This window comes from Excalfactoria chinensis, chromosome 1 (genome assembly GCF_039878825.1).
Source record: "Excalfactoria chinensis isolate bCotChi1 chromosome 1, bCotChi1.hap2, whole genome shotgun sequence".
Classification (NCBI taxonomy): domain Eukaryota; kingdom Metazoa; phylum Chordata; class Aves; order Galliformes; family Phasianidae; genus Excalfactoria; species Excalfactoria chinensis.
In genome coordinates this window covers 54458661-54479145 of record NC_092825.1, presented here as the reverse complement: position 1 = coordinate 54479145, position 20485 = coordinate 54458661, and the positions used below count along the sequence as shown (strand labels likewise).

General features: G+C 41.8%; 1 protein-coding gene across 2 annotated transcripts in view; it reads right to left on the bottom strand.

Annotated features, from left to right (window-relative positions):
• CREB3L2 (cAMP responsive element binding protein 3 like 2) overlaps positions 1–20485 on the bottom strand; it is a 72829-nt gene that overhangs the window by 4827 nt on the left and 47517 nt on the right. Inside the window, exons 3-8 of one of the 2 annotated variants that reach the window (XM_072343307.1) lie at positions 13788–13954; positions 12068–12155; positions 10096–10277; positions 9263–9409; positions 7494–7552; positions 6051–6119 (exon numbers count right to left, since the gene is read on the bottom strand). In XM_072343307.1, the coding sequence (XP_072199408.1) occupies positions 6051–6119; positions 7494–7552; positions 9263–9409; positions 10096–10277; positions 12068–12155; positions 13788–13954 (712 nt within the window). The remainder of the gene's footprint in view (positions 1–6050; positions 6120–7493; positions 7553–9262; positions 9410–10095; positions 10278–12067; positions 12156–13787; positions 13955–20485) is intronic. The other variant, XM_072343315.1, reaches the window with a different exon arrangement.

The window sequence follows — 20485 nt, the reverse complement described above, 5'->3', positions numbered from 1 at the left end:
CTATTTTGTTTTCATTCAAGCTTTCTAACAGAGAAGGAATAACCCAAACACCTGTCCTCAGTAGAGTCAAATATCATGCAATGTTGCATCAAGACATTGACTTTGCTGTTGGTTTCCAATTCTACTTTTTGCTTCTTACGTAAGCCTCACTATTTCTGAGGGTAACCACCATAAAACTCAATTTTGGAGACCATGACGTCAAATGCTAGAACAAGAGGCAAGGTTAGGAGGTCAGAGAAAATAGAAGGATTATTTTAAGATCAAACCTGCTAAAAGCTAATTGTAGGACAGACCCAGAGGTGCCTTCAAGACTCAATATACACTTGTCTGCCTATTATTATAGACTTTTTTTTTAATCATCAGTGATCATTGCTAATTAGAGTTTAATGCATTCAAGGACTTCAGGGATGCATTCTGAAATGAGCACAAGGCATGCTCACAGCACAGATTTATCTGGGCCAGCAGATCCTTTCCAGCTTATTAAGGAAGGATGTATTGCACGCTCTTGAGAACACAGTTTATTCTGCAGCTCAGTATTAAAAAGAATAAATTGGTGTGTCTAATTGAGTCCTTCATTTACTGTCACAAACCACAGACAAATTAAGAGATGAAAACAACATCCATCATGTCAATAAGACCGTTCTAACACCCTTCTACCTGCTAACATCTCTTGCCAGTCTCTCCCTCCTACCCACTTCATTGCTCAGGGATCACACAGATTTACATACAGAAGATATCTAATTCTATGGCACAGTACACATTACATACAGTATTCCCACCATATGCCATGTAACACAGCAATGCCTTTTTAGCCCTGCCATTTTTGTGCTATTATGGAAGACTAAATCCCCCACTCCTCCCAAGTCCATTACAGGCCTGAGTCATTGGGTTTGACAGAGAAGAGCAGTGTGGCATGAGAAGGAAGGAGCTCTCCTCCTCCTCCTCAGTTTGGGGGCTGCAAACTTGAAATGTTGATCACTCTTGCCACTTTTTGTGGAGGCATCAGTGAGAAAACAGCTAATGGTTGGTGAGAATATCAATAGAGAGAACATGTAAATTTGCTCATCTCTGCCATTTTGAGTCCCACTTAAACAGCCTGCTGGGAAGAGTGGGCCCAGAGCACTGATTCCAAAATGTTCATTTTGAAAAGTATAGTTTTGCAGGTATTCATAGAATAAGATTCATCTCTCACCTTTCTGACCAACTACATTCACATAAAAGGTCTTTCTCTCCCATGTCACTTGAACAGAGCTTGTTATCTTCTCAGCAGACACAGACTCAGTGGCTGGATATGACAGGCTACAGAGGTATTTCTCAAGCTAGGAGCAAGAGCTTACATGAGAGCAAGAAGCAACTTTATTTGCTCAGATATGAAACGATGGCAGTTTACTCTGCCTTCATCAAAATGGGCGCACTCTTTTTCTATTTGAATAGGAAATGCTGGAAGACTGGATTCCAAGGTGAAGAGATCCTTCCCATGCGCAAGCTGCCTTCATTGCTACTGGATGACTGCAAGAATGATCTAGACTAAGAAGAGAAGGCTAAGGAGCAGTCAGTTCTCTGGAGCAGCTCTCTGCTCTGAAGAACAAGGCCTTAGCTTATACCAAGATGTCCCCCACTAGATACCAGTAGAAAGACCAAGAATGCTCTTACTGAAACATACTGCCAGTGGCTAAATCCCAGCAAGAAAAAATGCAATCCCAAAGCAGCACGCATAAGGGGCTTTGTACCTACAGGGATTATTTTCACTGTGTCTGACACATTTCCCAGTAATATTCAATTAGAGGGTCACCCCCGTAGGAAGTGTGAACGTGCTTTCACGCTTTTCCCTGCCAAGAGAAGCACCTCATAGGAAAGCTGTAAAGTAACTGAAGACTCCTGCTTTCTTTTCCAGCACTCCCAGCAAATCCACTCTGCCCGTGATGTCTTATTCTCACGTGTGCATTCACAAAATTCTCTTCAAGACACTTTTCACTACCAGAGTAAGGAACAAGTCAAGACTTCCCCTTTGCTTCCAGTGATGTTTTCAGTCAGCAGAGGAAATGTGTCACTGCAGAACCTGATCATCTGGGAGGCTTCCTCAATATAGTATTCCTCAATGCAGTATTCTGAGGAACAAAACTGAACTTTGATTTAAAAAGGAGAAAAAAATGTTCTCTTTTCTTCCAGCTTTACACACACGTTACTCCTCTGCCTGTCCTATAAATGTAAGGTTTTCACTGAAAGACCACAATACTCTAAAGTAAAACAAACAAATCCACTAATTTTCTCACTTGAATTAAAAACACGAAAACCCAGTATTTTTTTCACCAAAGACACTTCAGCATAGAAACACTGTCCTGACGTTTAAAAAACAAGGATTTGCTCCAGGGCTGCCAACCTTTGTCAGCTGTTATGAAGGTGGTATGAAGTGCAAGATGTCTCATCATAACTTAAATCCAGATCCTCTGCTTCTTGAAAAAAGACTTGGTAAAGCAGGCTTATCAGCCTCAAAGGAACAGCCATGTAAACCAGTGAAGTCTGGCAGTTTTGGTGCTGATAAACCCTTGGTGGGTCAGACTGATACGCAATTGAATTTGACTGGGAGTTACAACAGTTTAAGCAGGAGCAGGAGCACTGCAAAAACATCCCAAACGTATTTATAAAGCCGCTGCCTTTGAGATGCTTGTCAGAATGGATATCTGATCAGCTCACTAGTCACTACTTCACCAGAGCAACTCTAGCAGCTACTTGCATGCATTATTCATGAGTCTCAACAATATTTACACTCTCAACCACATGCTAATTGCTATTTCTACCTATTTCTTTCTACCAAAAGAAAAGTGGCCATCAATACATTTACAAATACAGATTTGATAGAAGCGGAAAACAAAGGTACTTCCTGCATATCACACACACACAGTACCTGGTGTTTCAATACCATCTTTAAGCCCAAATAGCCATGGCTTCCAGCCAGACAACACTGGTGCCATGGAGCACAATCAAAGCCTACACTAACGGCAGTTTCTGTGAAGTCCCAGAGTCACCGGATGAATGGATCAAGCCTTCTTGGCAACAGAGACAAGTCAGTTCAAGTCTTGATGCCAGCTTTTTTTCACACCTTTCTAAGACAGCAGTGCCCCAAAGCCAATTTGATCCTGGCTCACTTGTGGCTACAAGACATGACAGACACACATGTAATAACATGTCTGTAGTTTTAGGAAAACTCCTTAGGAACTTGGATGGGTTTCTTGTAAGAGATTGAGTCACTTAAATTAGGAGAGGGAACATATGCTAGCATTCTAATACTGAAGAAGACAGAAACGCTGCAGACACCCACTCACATTAATGAGAATTAAAAACTCCCCTGGATCTTGATCCCCAGACTCCTGCCTTGCCTTTTAAGACATATGAAAGGCAAAGAAGATACTTTTGAATGCCATTTTTTTGGACCACATTTGCACCTTTTACATCAAGTCTTTTCAGATCCAGGATTTCAGGGTAAGGCAGTCTCTCAGGGAAGGTTATTCCAACATTTTTCATGCTACAGTTTTAGCAGAAGAAATTGCAGTGCTTCCATGGTTTGGAACCAGACTTCGAAATGTAAGTAGGGCTTCCCTGAAGTCCTAGGTATGTATCTGTGCAAAATTTGTTCTATATATAGAATAACAACATGCTCTGAAAAACTGGTTGCAGATACAGAAGGAAAACTCTGGTGTTTAATAGCTGTATATTTAGGGAATTGCCTGTCAGCTCCTTTCAACTCCAGCCAGGCTATAAAAACACAACAATGACTGCACATACAGGAGCATAAACCTTTAAGTGAGCAACTACAGCCCAATTTTCCAACAAAATAAATAATAAAATAAAAAACAGTACAACTTTGACTTCATCCACACTGAATGCATGAGGATTTTCGCATGTAATCAGTGTTATTTTCCTGTTGTCTTTTTCAAGTCTTCCGATTTTCTGCAAATAAAAAGCGGCTATAATGCTTGTAGATCTACTTTTAAATGAAACCTTAAAAGAAGTCTTCATTTTTTTATTGCACTAAATGCTCAAAGCTGTAGCTGAAGTCAACTGGGTCCATGCTTTGTGTATACTGAATAAGTTGCATATGAGCATGGCCATGTGCTAGGAACTTAGAAAAACAAGGTCCTAAGTGTTTAAATTTGGGCATCTAAGAATAAACCGACACTGCACAAGTTGACCATCACTTCTTTATGAGCTTTGATCCCCACCTAAGTATGAGATGGAAGCACCAGTCATAGGATGCTGAAACGTTTGCATAGCTTCTGAATGACACATCAAGGCTCTCTACCAACAAGGAAACCAGTCATTCTGAATTCATTGTAGAAAGCAGATGACGTACATTAAGAAAAGGTCTGGAACCATTCTATGAACAAGTTAACACAGCCACATATTAAAAGAAAGAAAGTGGCTTTTGGGGGTGAGATCTTAAAAGCAAAATAAAGCAATCCAAATGAAAAGGAAAGAAAGCACCATAGTTTGGTGTGACATGATTCAGGCTTGATGAAAGCAGGAACTGTTACAAATTTCTCAAGTTTGCAGCCTTAGCAGTTTTTAGGTGTGGTTTGTATCTAAATACCCAAATCAGCATTACCGTGAGATACAAGAATTTTTGTGCAGAGGATCAGGAACAATTGCTTCTCTCCAAGACACTGCAAATCAGTATCGGTGCTCTTGCATAGGAAAGTAAACACAATACAACTCATCGTATGTTCTGAGTGTGAGGGATATCACATGGACAGCTAAATATGTGTAAAGCAGTTAGCATTATGGAACTAAGATAATAAAATAACAAAGATGATGCTAAAGACCCTGCCTAAAAAACTGAAAAATATTAACAAAGCAGTTCTCATGTCCGTACCTTCACCAGCTCAATAGATATAAAACATCAACCAAATTTAGACCAACAGAGGAGAAAATTAAAGGCTTGACAACAGGTTGTCCCTCAGTGGTCACTCACAGCTGCACTCTTCTTTATAGCAGCTGGTTTCAGCACCTCCTAGAACAGATTCTAAGAGAGTCAACCCTATCCAACACCTACAGAACAGCTCCTGGCTGTTTTATGTAAAACCCTGCAGGAAGATACAGGAGGGACAGAAATGGCTTGGCTCCCTTCAAACAAGCAGCAGATGTCTGTATGCATGAGCAGTGTGTGGGAGACACTCTCTAGCAAATTATAGTGCTAGAGGGTCTCACTCCATGAAATCAGAGATTGGATCCAGAGATTAGAAACAACACATGCCACTCAATTAGCAATACATTGGCTGCCAGACAACCTTTAGGGCCATTTTTCATGACTGTGGGTCTTATGTATAAAATCCAGCTTTCTCCCACACTTCGCTGCTACCCTCATGTTCAGTGGCAGTATTCAATTATCATTTCAAACGCCTCTTGGCTAATATTCAACTCAAACCTCAGCTATAGATAGTTTTCTGCTATACATCTTTTGAAAAAGTTACCACTGAGACACCTCTTTCTTCAGAAATGAAGAAATGAGAAGCTGATTATCCTTACAAAGGAAGTTGCATCTCCTAAAATGAAAGATATTAATGGTGTGCCAGATGATCAGAACAGTGTACAACAATTGCAGTGATATCTAGCAGTCCAGAATAAACTAAAACTGACTCAGAGCAACTAAGCAACTAAGTTCTCGAAGTGTCATGGTCCACATCAAGGCCTCCTGTCAGAGCAGACTTTCACTGACAAAGGTCAATGTGGAGAGTTGGGCTGCAGTTTTTTGTTTGTTACCAACACTTAATCGGGTTTCCTTGGGCAAAAGAAGAACACAAAGAGTAATAAAAGGCAAACACACCACAGGCTGAGGAGACAGTTTAAGAGCTGACATCAAAGCCCCTATGTCTTACATCGCACTGCACAGTCACAATAACTGCTCTCCATCATCTTTCTTTGACATTAACCAAATCAGATGCAGCTGTTCTTCACATTTCAACTGATGTCTTCTAATTTCTGGATTTTCCTTTTTTACTGTCATGCTCCATCTATTTTCTATTTAATTTTTCTTTATTTCCTTCATACCATACCTGTTAGTACTTTCCAGGACTTCCACCTTCTTACGTAGCTCACTGTTTTCATTTGAACAGTTCTCAACTCTGGAGACAACACAAGGAAAGATCAATAAATGACTGTTTTTTACATTCAAATACTTGTAAAACAACCCAAATTTACTTTCACAGAGAGCTCTATCATTTTGCCTACATCATCTCATGAAAAAGCTACACCAACTAAATTCATTCATAATATTTAATTCTGCTTCATGGTGTGGTTGGCATTGCAGTAGATACTACTAACTATAGAACATCTGCCTACAGTACTCATCTATACCCCAATAGGTCCGGTTTATTCAGGGTGGTCTGTAATGACTTTTTACTCTTTGAAATAGCACTAAGGAAGACCCTGCTATGATTTTCTCTGTGCAACAGACTACAAAATGGATACTTTAAATATCACTGAATATGCTCTGATTATGTTGTTAGCAATTATTTTGTGCAAGAATGCTGTATGTGTGCATTTTATTCTTAGGTACCACGCTAACTAATTCAACAAATTCTATGCTTCTGAAATCAGAGCCTTGACTTTCATGTTTACAGAGGCTAATCATCCAGAAGATTCATTTCCAAGAGAGTACTCACTTCTTCACTGTCCCAGGAAGCCCGTCTAAACTAAAGCATATTATCATATGTCTTGCTACACAAGAAGTCAAAATAAAAAATGGGATTCCTATAAGATATGTATGACCACCCTGAAGAGCTACGTGGAAAGGGAAAGGGAAATACTTTCATATCTGTACAAATAAGCTGGAATTTCAGCATATTCAGCTGAGAAATCAAGGCTCATCCATAACGTGATTTGAACTAGAGGAAATTACCTCGAGGGTATCACAAAAAATGGTACATGGGTTTTAGCAGATCCATCTGGTGAAGCGGATAAGAAAAATACCAGAACACTTCTTTCTTACAAGAAAGATTAATCTGGGATATAAATCACTAACTGAGGGGTAGGCCTTTTCTTGCTAAAGGAAGGCAATTGGACACATGTTCTTTCTCTGAGCCCTGCTTATTCTCCCAGGAAGTCTTGGCTCACTTGCTTCCTATTTCTGTCTACATCTGCACCAGAAGACTGACTATATTCACCCTAACCCCACTAATCCATGGGCAGTGCCTATCCACTAGACTAGCACGTTTGCCTGAGTGGAAAGTTAATAGTAGATGATAGATGATAGTTTTACCTAAGGTTTAATGTCTTTGCCAGCACATTAGTTATGTGTTGGTGGCAGGCATAGTCATGTATGCAGCACCTCAGCAAATGCACAACCAGACTAAAGAAGGGCCTTTTCTCAGTCACAACCACGAGATGGCAGCTGGCACTTTGTGCACAAAACAGTCCCAGCATCAACAGCTGGATCCCTTCCCATTTCAGCAACCAGTGCTATTGGCCCATTTGAAACAGGAAGAGGGCTGGCTTACTTTTTTTCCAGACTGTCCATGTATTCTTTCTTTTTTCTTCTGCTTTCCTGGGCAGAGATCTAAGGAAAAGGGAAGAAAAACACCGAATATTTGAAAAGAAAAAAAAAAAAACAACAACAAAAAAAACCCAGCAGAGATGAATTAATAAACTAGTAAAAAGCCCTGACATTATTATATCCAAGCTTCAGAGTTGTTCTCATTCCTATTCTTGGCAAGCTAAGCAATGACTTGGTCCATTTCCACATCCTGAAGCAAGACAGCTCCTCTGAGTAGTAGAAAAAAGATCACTTTCTGCTCTTACAGAACTAACCTTAAAAAGCAAATGAGATTCATCTGCAGAGAATATCCTAGCACAGATACTAAAAGACAATTCCAGGAGAAAGTCTTGCTTTTGGTCAAAGAAAAACCCATGCATACACTGGAAAGCAGTTTTGCAGAAAAAGACTTGGGGATTCTGATAGACAGTCAAACATAAATCAGCAATATGCCCCCATAGCAAAACAAAACCATCAATCAAAGCCAATCAATGTTATAAGAGTGTAGCCAGTAGGTCAAGAGAATTATATCTTCCCATCTAATCAGCACCCGCAAGACCACAGTTGAGAACCATGTGAAGTTTGAGACTTTTAAATAAATACTTCAGACATATTGGAGCAAGTCCGGAGGGCAGCCTCTGCTGCGATGATTATGCTGGAGCACATGGTTTATCAGCTGAGGCAAAGAAATCTGGGTTTGTTCAGATTTAGAAAGAGAAAGGTAAGGAGGCAATCCTGTTGCTGTAGCAAAGATTAAGTCAGCCTTCTCAGAGGTATACAGCAAAGTGACAAGAACATCAAATACAAGCTGCATCAAAGGAAATTCCAATTAAACATTAAGATTGTATTTTATTTTTTAACCAGAAAAGGAGCCTCATATGTTAACAGGCTGCCCAGAGAAGCTGGGGACCCATCACTCAAACAGCAAAACACAACTGGACAAGCCATTTAGTAACTTGATCTAAGCTTACCCTGCTTTCAGAGCAAGGAGTTCGACCAAAAGGCCTCTAGCAATTCCTCCCAATACAAATGTCTCAAATAACATGCATGATAAAATGCACAAGGAAACTTTACAATTTGGGGGGGGGGGGAAACAAATTAGACCACATTTCAATTCAGTGTGTGCAAATTTACACCTCTGTCTGCAAAACCAGTAACAGAATTCATCAGTCTTCAAAGGTGTGCTAATATACTCCAGAATGAGCAAGTGGCTAAGTCTGAAAGAAATGATTTCCTCCACTAGCTCTTTGCCATCTGGGAAGAAAGAGAAGACTTGCAGGACTTCAACAGAAGACTTCACAGCCTTGCTGTCAACTATTCATTTAAAAACTGAGGAATTCAGAGATCAGAAGACTAGGGCAAGGAAATGCAAAGTCAGACTTTAAAGCATGAAACAGTGGAAAAGAACACCTTTGACACTGTGGAAAGAACACATAAGTCTATGGGTAGCATAAGGGAAAAAATCGAACAGTTTTTAAAATGGAGCCAGGCAACAGCAATTTGATACCCTGCTTGCTAAATACTCCATTGTTCATGTGTTCAGGTAAATAGCTAAACAGAGAGGCGCTGTCACAGCGTGATGGATGTGTTTAGGTACAAAGAAAAATACTTTGTTAAAAGACATCTTACAGCATTCAGCAGTACTACAGGTCATTGCTACTGAAACACTGCAACATTTTTAAATGAAGGCTAAGTAGGAATTACCAGCAGAGATGCTAAATAAACATTATTTACCTTGTTCTTTATTTTTCTGCGGATTTTCTTCAGCACTTTCTCCTCTGCTTTTGTCAGGGGCAGTTTGGTAGGGATTGGGTACCCCTCTGCTATCAGTGTCCTCTTCTCCTCCTCTGTCAGGATGAGTGGGCCAGTCCCCTGCAATTTCTGCAAGTGTCACAGAAATGAAATGTACCACTAAGTGCACACAGCCCCAGAGAAAAGGTGTTTGGAAACAGGGATTTTGCATACTAACTCAGCAGTCTCTTACAATTGGAAGGAATGAAGGTTGAAGATCTTTTAGATAGCTTCCATTTTAGATGCTTTCAGCCCAGCTCTGAACACACTGAGACCACCAGTAAAGCTTCTCTTGGCTCAAGCAGGTTAAAAAACAATTGAGAAGCAGTGCTGAAAATCCCTCCCTAAAAATCACCACTTGATTTCCAAGACATAGCAACAAAAGGACAGACGTAGATGTATTAGGGACAAATTAACCCAGCAGGGTTGGGCCCTAACATAAAACACAATCCAGACTGGAAGAAATCTTATAACAGCTCTCAGCCCTGCCTCAGTTTAGAGAGGCACACGTCATTCCCTATGGGAACAGGCTATATAAATGAGCAAGGATTACTGGATATACAGTTTTGATCAGAGCTGGGTTCATCCAAAGAACAAGAGAAATTAGGAAATGTATGGCAAGAACAGTAATTTAAAAGCAAAAAAAAAAAGCAAAAAAAAAAAAAGAAAAAGAAAAAAAAGAAAAGCAAAACAAAACAAAACCCACAAAAAAAAAAAAAACACAAAAAAACACAAAAAAACAACTGACAGATGTTAAAAAAAACAGCTCAACTTACATGTGGTGCAGTCAGGAGAGGGGAATTGGAGAGTGCTGAAGCTGTGCGTGACGCCACTTTAGCTGCGGCTTGCAGCTGGATTGGGCTTGAAGGAGGGAGAGATCTAGCAGGGCTCTGCCCTCCCTCAGAGTCGCTGCCATGACTGCTGGGAGGGGTTGGAGGCAAATGCAGAGGATCAACTGCTGCATGGTAAGAGAGAAATACAACGTAAGGGTTGGAGGTGCTAACATAAGCCTTTACCAGAGCCACTGATACAGGCACCATCCAGTTTCCAGCACTCAGACCCAGTGCTAAATGATGGATCAGGCAAATGTGGCAACTTGGAAGACCTTCAGAGCATGCAGGCCTCATGGAAGAATGAAACACAGCAGCTATCTTTAGGTCCAACAGACAAAACTATGCTCATCTACTCCAGTCATTTCTGCCTACACATCCACTTCTCCAGAAGCCTTGAGATTTAAGTATAAGCCTCCAGCATAAATACCCTGCTTGAGAAACCACATTAACAGAGAGGGTTCTGAGCCGGCATGCTTTCTCTCCAAAAACAACAGTCTTTCCCAGCTTTGCTATGGATTTAACACATTGCCAATACCTTTCAAGAGAAGATAATGTTCATGTAATATGTTAAGGAAAGAGAAATTATATCCCCTAAGGATCTGGTCTGACACAACTGGCTGGTAAAGACAACCACTTGACAGTGAAGGCTTTAGTGGACTAGGAGCAGCAAAAGGAACAACCTCAGGAACTTCTCTCAACGCTGTGTTATCCACAGCCATAAGCAAACTTGCACTGCATTGGCAGCCAAGAGAACCTGTGCTACAACTGGCAAGCCAAGTGCTGCTTATGACCAAATGGGACCGGATCAAGAGAAAGAGTACAACGTCTCACCTACTCAGATTACATGAACAACTGAATTATGGCTGCTTTTAACATCCGCTTTTTTTTTTTTTTTTTTCCTTTATATATATATTTACAGGAATTAAATTGGAAGATATAGGGCTGGATTCTTCTAGGTTTTACAAATTTGAATTGAAAAGATCAAGTGGTGGTGGATGAAGGAAGAAAAAGAGTAACAAAAGAGGTTATTATGCACAAGCTCTTTTGGGCTAGCATCTTAATTCTAGCAGTTGCTTACTCTTGTAGGACAGTAAGGTCCTTAATCTCACAAGTCAAGCAATTTCATGTACATTTTAGATTAAGATATAAACTCCCTTTGTTCCACCTGCTAAGCCAGCTGCGTCCCTTCCTAGAGCAGTTCTATTTATCTACATAAATGAGTTCACTAACAGAATATGAAGTGTTCCTAACTGAGATGTAGTTTTCTTCTTAAATTTCAGCCAAAACATTCGGCCCTTTCAAACTTTTCTTAGGTCAGTCGATTAAGTGCCATAAAGCTGTGTTTTACACTAAGGGAAGGGATCGTCACTCTTCCTACTGCTTAATTTATATAGCACAAAGGGACCCTGGTGGTTATCAAACCTGAACTGAAACAAATACACTAAAATCAGATGCTTCTGTAACATAATTTCATATAAACTCACATGCTTTCTTTTGCAGCTTAAGGCAAAGAGATTTCAATTAGCGAAGTTTCCACTCATACTTATTTTCTATGCCTTGTTAAGTCCTATCTTAGGCTAGAGGAGAAATCTTCACTTCTAAGATCTCTTCTAATCTAAATAATCTTGTTACGTTAAGGATTCAAGCTCCCTCCAGCAGCTGCAACTGTTAACATGTCATAGACAAAATAGGGATAATTTTCTTTGTGATGAGCAAGACAAAAACACATTTAAAAAAAATCCACATAAACAGGTCAGAAAGATTGGCTTTTTAACAGTCTGATTCAAATCCCTAGAAGGCAACAGCTTCAGCATAAATGCTGCAAACAACGAAGCCAAATATTTCATCAGGGTAAAGTACACTCATTGTGCATTCTGGTCATTTCCTTTGCATACTGGGTAGGTAATTAACAGACCTTCTTTAGAAGAGAGGTTCAGAAACTGATCCACTTCATGAGGCTCCAATTTAATCTCTGGAAGAGCTTTCTGGCTCAGTGGTTTCATCTAGAAAAGATAAATTAAGAGCATGAAAACCCAAAGCACACATCTTCAGATCTTAGTTGAAGGATGCAAGGATGAATACTCCATAAACAGAGAGATTTCCCTCTCCTTCTCTGCTGCAGGTAAAGCTTTAACTGCTTCACACAGTTCTGCTTAGCCAGGCTACAGAAAATGCTGCCCAGCCAGGCTACAGAAAATGCTGCCCTGACTATTCCTGCTGTGGCTTTTTTTATTACTATATTTAGTTAAATAAAAGATTATGCCTCAGAGATGACATTTCAGACTGAAAGCTAGCAAGCAACCCACTCAAATTACTTCTCTTAGCAACAGAGCTGCCACTAGGATCTGCTGGACTACATAGCTGGTTGGAGCAGAGACAGCAATGCTCCTGGCAGCAGGGAGACCCCATTTGAGACCACTGCCATCTGGAAGTGAGATTGAAGTGCCACTCGCTGAGCACTGTGTTATTGAGCCCAAGTTTTTTTCACCGTGCAGAGGAACTGTAATAGAGATGGCTGTGGCTGAATGATGTTTGGAAGACATCTGACTTGCTTGTTGACAGGACTGGTTCACCAGGCTGCCAAGTTGCTGTCCATTCTGCCTGAATTATACAATTCCAGGCTTGAGGAAGTTAGTCTGGCACCTCAACATGCTCAATTTGGCCAAAATCTCTCCCCAAAAAACAGTGTAACTAATTTGTGCAATAGTAATGAGCCACCAGTTAGTTCCAAGATGCTCTCTGTAGTATCACAGCATCCCAAGCTGTGATGGGACCACTTACTGAGGACAGTACAATCAGACTACAAGAGAACTATGGGAAAGTAATGTTTTTTAGTTTTCCCAGTTTCTCACAAAGCAGTTTCTGTTGCACATATTTCTGATCCCCATCCAAGAGGGAATGTTCATTTTCAACATGGCCTAGCTCCACCTGAAGCAACTGCACCCCAGACACCATTGCACCATTGACTGAGAACTGTCACAGTACTTCCTCCACTGAGAGGGAACTGCTATTATTCAAACTCCTGAACTCAACCACAGTCAAACCAAGCTCTCACGAATGCCCACTGGCTGCTCCAGGTGTGGGCAGAAAGGCATCGTAAATTGTTCTTACTCAGCAAGTAGGTATGGAAGCAGCAGCACCTCGAAGTGTCAGAGCTTGATAGACCTGGCAAAAAGTGATTTAGCAGGCAAAAAGAAAAACTTCAGTCATGGAGTCTCATTCTGATTAGGGGAATGAGCAGCACAGCACACACACAGCACAGCACACAGCAGCACTAAAGCAAGTCATTATGGAAGACTCTTAGCTTGTTAGAGTCTCCACAGTACAAATGAGACACTTCAGCTGTGCCTGGTTCACTTGAGACTGTTTAAACAATTTTTAGAAGCATCAGCTCCAGGCTTTTGCATTGTTTGTCATAAAAGAAAACCTCATCCAACCACTAAGACATAAAGATGCAGATATGAGTTTTGAAACAAACTCTACAGCAACAGTGGGATACCGGCAAGCATTAGAAAATGTTAAAGCGGAGACTATGATGAGAAACCTGAATTGACACCTTTGGCACAGAGGAGACAGTGGTCTAGGAGAATCTTTATCTAATTACAGAAAGAGGAGAAGAGAAAGTCTGCAAGTACCAGGGCATCAGTATGCAGCTCAGCGTGTTCCCCGTCCAGCGACGTGGCAGTGACAGTGAGACTGACAGAGGGAGTAAGGCCTGACGTCTCGCACAACGCTGGCTCAGTCTTTATTGCTGCTGGAGTCAGTTCTGAACCCAGACACCAGTCCTCATTTTCCAGGTCACCTGCCGGGGAAGGAAATCGGATACCACATGTTTAGGTCAGGGACAGAGAGACTACAAATGAAAATAATGTCATCCCTCCTCCAGAGAAGGGAAACAAACACAGAAGACATTTCAGTCCATCAACACCACTTTGCCCTTCCTACTCACCTCTCAGTCAATGCAGACAACTGTGCTGCTTCGGGGCTGTAACCTAATCCTAGCCCCAGGATACACAGAGGAGCAGCGCAGAAAGACACAGAGCACTAATCACTGCACACTGCCAAAAGCTGCTAGCACCTAGCAGAACAAGATTAAACAAGTGTTGTGTAGAGCAGCCAGGGAGCTATGTCCTACACACCTAACATTCACTGAGTCCATCTTATTCCTTCTTGTAGAAGTACTGCTTAGCCAGCCTTCTTCTGCCTGCAGTCATCACATACCTGGATTGGTGATATTACACTTCTAAGAACAAAGGATTTTTCACTCTTTCAAATTCAAGATTTTTTTTCCTAAGGATTCATTTAGTAAGCATAAAAGAGGACAGTGGCTTCGATACTTCACACGAGAACAGGCCACAGTGATCACACTAATTTCATCCCCAGAGCGTTTGGGATACACAGCACAGGATGCAGATTTAGACTGGCATCAATGAAATGTGCATCACAAGTTGGCAGAACTGGCTGCAGAGACCAGCTTCTGAAAGCTTTCTGCCATCTTTTACTGAACAAAGCCAAAGGGTTTGCCTTACACTGTCAAGAACTGGAAGGAGGTTGGTATGGTAAGTTGCTAGCTTCTCACTTGTATTCTTGGAAGACACTTAGAAGAGAGATGTAGATATATTTTTGGCAATTGCAATTCTACCTTCAAAAAAATCCCATTCCTAGTGCTAAAGTTCAGTTGTAGAAGGCCTTCTTTCCTCTTACAGGAGAGTACTCCTCACTGCTGCACCACAGTGCAGTCTGCTGCCACAATTGGCCAGCAGCTGCAAGGGTCACATCCATAAATCAAGCAGTTGGATTGTAAGGACAAACATACATAAAATAAAATGGTGTTGATCTCTTTTTCAAAGCTCTCCCTGCTTTCATAGTCAGTATTTGTTGCATATATGGAATCAAAGCAGCAAGGAAGCACGTACACAAAGAGAAGTACAGTTAGGACACAGCAACACTGTTCTGAACTAACCAGACACAGCATCAACTGCTAGGAGTTTTTCAGGGCACTGTGGCTATGCCACCAACAGCCTGTGAGTCTGATACAAGGCCTTTACACATTGAGCTAGTGGGATGTCACCAGCAGCAGCCAGGTAACAAAAATAAGAGTGGTCTGAGAACCTCTGTGTTTGTTTCAGCTACTATTAAGACCACACAAGCATTTGGCACACAGGCGCTGGGCAGGGGCTGAGAGACAGCAAGAAGGGAGAAGTACGCATGTGGCTTGTGCTAGTCATTACTTTGTGGTGGACCTCACCTCCACCGCTGGCAAGGAAGGAGGTAATTTGAGAAAAGACACACCAAGGAATTAAAACTGAAAATATGTATCCTGTAATCAGATGCTCTGGAACAGCAAGCCCAGCTCTGCCAAGAAAGTGAACTGCATGGCAAGGGCTAAACATTGTATTTAAATTGTTTGATGTGCTTAGTCTCAAAGCTTTCCAGGAAACAACAATGAAAATAGAAGTATTTATGAAAAGAAAAACAAACAAGCAAAACAAAACAAACAAACAAAAAATAGGTAGCATTAGTACTGTCTATATAATTAACTTGGGAGAGGGGACACTGCTCTTTTTGCATTCTCTCTGCATGTCTCATAAACACAAGAATGTTATTCACAGAATCCCAGACTCACAAACTCAGAAGGGTTGCAGAAGACCTCTAAGATTTGTCCAACCATCCACATACTACCAATATTTCCAGACTAAACCATGTCCCTTAGTACAACATCTAAACATTTCTTGAACACCTCCAGGGATAGTGACTCCTAGGGCAGCCTATTCCAAATCTACTGGAGAAGAATTTGTTCCTAATATCCAACCCAAACCTCCCCAAGCACAACTATTCCCTCTTGTCCCATCACTAGTTATGTGGGAGAAGAGGCTGACCCCCACCTCACCACAACCTCTTTACAGGTTGTAGAGAATGATGAAGTCTCCCTTGAGCCTCCTCTTCTCCAGACTGAACAACCTCAGTTACCCCAGCTGCTCCCCACGAGACTTGTGCTCAAGACCCCTCACAGCTTTGTTGACCTTCTCTGGACACCTCTTTCTTGTAGTGAGGGGTCCAAGACTGAACACAGCACTCAAGGTGCATCCTCAGAAGGGCTGAGTATAGAGGGATGATTGCTTTGCTGCTCCTGCTGGCAACACTATTTCTGATAGAAGCCAGGATCCCATCAGCCTTCTTGGCCAGCCAGGCACAGTGCTGGCTCATGTTCAGACAAGCATCAACCAACACCCCCAGGTTCATTTCTTCCAGCTACTCTGCCCCAAGCCTGTACCATTGCTTGGGGTTGTTGTGGCCTAAGTGTGGGACCTGGCACTTGGTCACGTTAACTTCATCCCATTTGGTTCAGCCCAGCTATCCAGCCTGTGCAGATCCCTCTGTAAGGCTTTCCTATCTTTGGGCAGATTCACATTTGCAGCCAACTTGATGTCATCTGCAAGCTTACTGAGGGTACATTCAATCCCCTTGTCCAGGTCATCAACAAAGATACTAAATAGGACAGGCCCTAATACCAACCCCTGGGGAACACCACACATGATGGATTGCCAGCTGGATTTAAATGATTTAAATGTATTCACCTCCATAGCCTGCACTCGACCCTCCAACCAGTTCTATACCCAGCAAAGAATGGTCCAAGCCATAGGCTGCCAGCTTTTCTAGGAGAATACTGTGGGAGATGGTGTCAAAGGCTTTCCTGGAGTCTAGACAGACTACATTGACAGCCTTTCCTTAATCCACCAGGAGGGTCACTTGATCATAGGAGATCAGGCTGGTCAAGCAGGACTTCCATTTCACAAACCCATGCTAACTGGGCCTGATCCCCTGGTTGTCATACACAGGCCATGTGATCTCAGTCAAGATGATCTGTTCCATAACCTCCTCTGGCACCAAGATCAGGCCGATGGGCCTGCAGTTCCCCAGATTGCCCTTACAAACTTTTTTGTAGATGGGAGTCATAGTGGAAAACCTCCACTCCTCTGGAGGATCAGGAACACTGATAGAAAATGGAAAGCAGCTTGGCTGTCTCCTCTGCCAGCTCCCTCAGCATCCTCAGGTGCAGCAGCAGGTCTCTAACTGTTTCTATCTGAACTGGAGGGGGTTTATTCTGCTCCCTGTACCAAGCTTCCAGGTCAGGGGGTAGAGTACCCCAAGGATAACTGATCTGACTTTTACAGTCAGATGTAAAGAAGCCATTGAGAACATCAGCCTTTTCCTTATCCTTAGTGCCGTTCAGCAATCAGTGGTCAGTGGGTGAGTGGACCCCACCTTGTTTGCTGCTTGTGGACCATTCAAATAGAACATCAGAGTGGTGGCTTTGCCTGGAAATCCAGAATCCCTTGGCAAATGAAACTCTCAACTGTTTGTTTGGATAACTTCTTCCAAAGCTTCCCCAGCAGGCTGCTGTGCACTTGCTGCCTCTCCCACCTCTGGTTCAAGCTGCACTGCAGTATGCTAGCAGTTGCAAGCTACTTTAGACTCCCTGTGGGAAAAAAGGCTACATATAAATAAGAGTTATCACTGAACCAAGTAATTAGCCCTTCAATTTCTGAGATTTGTATTATCATGCAAGTGGAAGAAAAGCCTAGCCGTGGGTGCCCCGGGGAACAGGACATGGCCTCTAAGACCAAGCTTTGTGATATTTATCATCTCTAATCCCCAGATTCATCACAAGGATGTTGGTCATCAGCCCATCACTTTGCTCTGCTGAGACCTGAACGTGCTGCCTGCCTGACCTGACACCCCGCCATCACCGCTCAGCTCCACACTAACTGCTCCAAGTTATTCCAGGCATTAAAGCTATTCTGACCAGCTCACAGGTTTTCAGAGATAGCAACACGGTGCATTTAACACCAAGATAACTCTGAAGAACTGCACTTATCTGGTCTTTGACATTGCCTTTTAAGTATGGTGACAGCTGTCATTCCAGATGATCAGCTCTCCGAAAAGAAGGGATGGAGCAATGCAATGGTCAAATCCCACCTTCACATTCCCCTCTTCCTTATTTTCCCAAGCCCCTACTACACATTCATTATCACAGTTGGTGTTGTGTAACAAGGCACTTTCTCATGATGCATTCTTAAGTCACAGCCAATCTCTCCTCTGATCTTCAAGGACATTTCTCTCTCACCTTTCTCCACTTCCTGAGCACAGTTGGTTGACATTACCTGAAAATCATTATTAACTTATTCCTATAACAACTCTTAAAAGCTTTAATCTGCTCTGCCAAGCCCTGATCTAGCAGAACAAAGGGGAAATCCTTGCCAAAACTCCTCAAGAAAACTGCAAAAATTATAAGTTTAGGCACATGGGGAAAAACTGAACAGACTATGGAATACTGGTAATAATTAAAGGCATGGCACACCCTTCAAGACATCATTATTTCTGGTGGAGGTGTCTGAAGAACCATGGCAAAGCTTTAATGGAAGGATGAGAACAAGCACAAAGGTGCACGTGAAATTTCCAAATGAAAGGGCAATGCAGGCTGGCTCAACAGATGCCCCAGAGGAGAAAGGAGGTCTTCTTGAAACCTAGTGAGACATGCTGTGGAAACAACAGTAAATGCCTGGGGTCTAGAAATTAAAGGTAAGTATGCATTATTACATCCAACATGATCCAGGAGGCACACATGAACTGCTAAGACAGAGACCAAGACTACAGACTGAGAAAATGCCCTTTTAGATAGATATTGATAAAGCAACATTGTACTGCCAAGTTGAGACAAAATATGCTGCATGTCATTCAGGCATAAGAGAAGAACAAGATATTTAGCTAGTTGAACAACAAAGTTCACTGACAACAAAGTTGACTGCTGAGCAAATGATCCTGGCTGCTAGGATCTGCTTGCCAGCCAATACTCCCTATGAATCTCAGAGCCCTGTCATGCAATGACTTTAGATGAGAACTGTTTCAGTGAGTCCATGGATACCAAGCATTTTGGCACGTGAAATCTGTTATTTAAGCAGTCCATAGTTTACAGAATCTCAGATCCTATATGCAGTGCTCAAGCACTGTTTAATTGCATGCACGGAGTCTGTAAACTGAACGCCACAGTTTGCAAAGCACCCTGGTATTAAGAAACATCTCTGAAGGTTTATTTCAGTGTACTATCGTATGTGTCATAAATCTAAAAATAGCAATGTCTTGATGCGATCAAAAGCTTTCTCTTTAGAAGCTGTGCCTTACCCAACACATACAGTGCACAGCACTCCCTCAACTGAGAAGCTCTACCATGTTTTGTTACTCTCATTGCTTCCTGATGCACGGTATCATTTCTCCTTTACCAAATGCAATTCAAATTCAGTTCCCACAGAGCTGTTTAATTCCCTCCTAGGGCACAATCAAAATACTTCACCAACCTGAATTAATTTCCACAGTGGTCCTAAAAATTCAAGTGAGCCATGCAGAGATTAAAGCCACAAAGTACCTAGTAATTTAAAATGACCAACTGGAGACAATGGCAATTGGATTTTTCGGGTGATTTAGCACTGCTATTATACTTCACTTCATCAAAACAGTATGCACTGAGTTCAGGTATGGCTATGAGCATTTAGCACCACTGCAAGTTAATCTTCAGTTTCAAATCAAGCATCCAAAAAATCCAATTCATCACAGCAACCAAGTGTTTGTGGCACTTGAAACTATGATCTCCCATGTCCAAGAACAAGATTACATTTCTTTAGAAAGCTTCTATGGGCTGCTTTTGTCATAAGCCTGTCTCACTTTTCCTGTAGACTCATTTAGCACTTGCCACATTCCTTTAAAACAAACAAAATCCAAACAAGGTAGGAGCCTTACAACATGCCAAAGCAAGTTCAGTCAGTGACACAAAAAACTTGAAGCATGACCCTGCCTTTCCCAGCTGCACTCATCATGGGTCCTGCTTGGTGCCAGGTACAAGACTGGCAACATGTAAGAAAATGTGTATGTAACAAAGCAGGAGAGGAAGCTCAAAATAAGATGTATTCCCCTCTGTGCCATAAGTATAAGCACTGCACACGGTGTATGTTTACGCAAACTGCCCAAGTAGCAAATAAACACATTCTGTCCTTCAGCTTTATTTCAAAACCTCTAATGGTGTCCCTGGTTCAAACATCTGCTGCTACAATGGACAATGATAGTCAGATCCACCATGCATACTACAAGCAGATTCTCCCTTTTACACTTCTTTTCTCCACATCACAACACCCCAAATGGAAAAGGCCATTCAACATTTTGCTCAATGAAAGCTGAAGGCCTTTAAAATCCATTATGAACACTGAGTCACACAGAAGTGCTTGGCTTTTGATGCACAATACACCCAAGTTTTTAATTTCTCTATGTGCTGCCCACCACA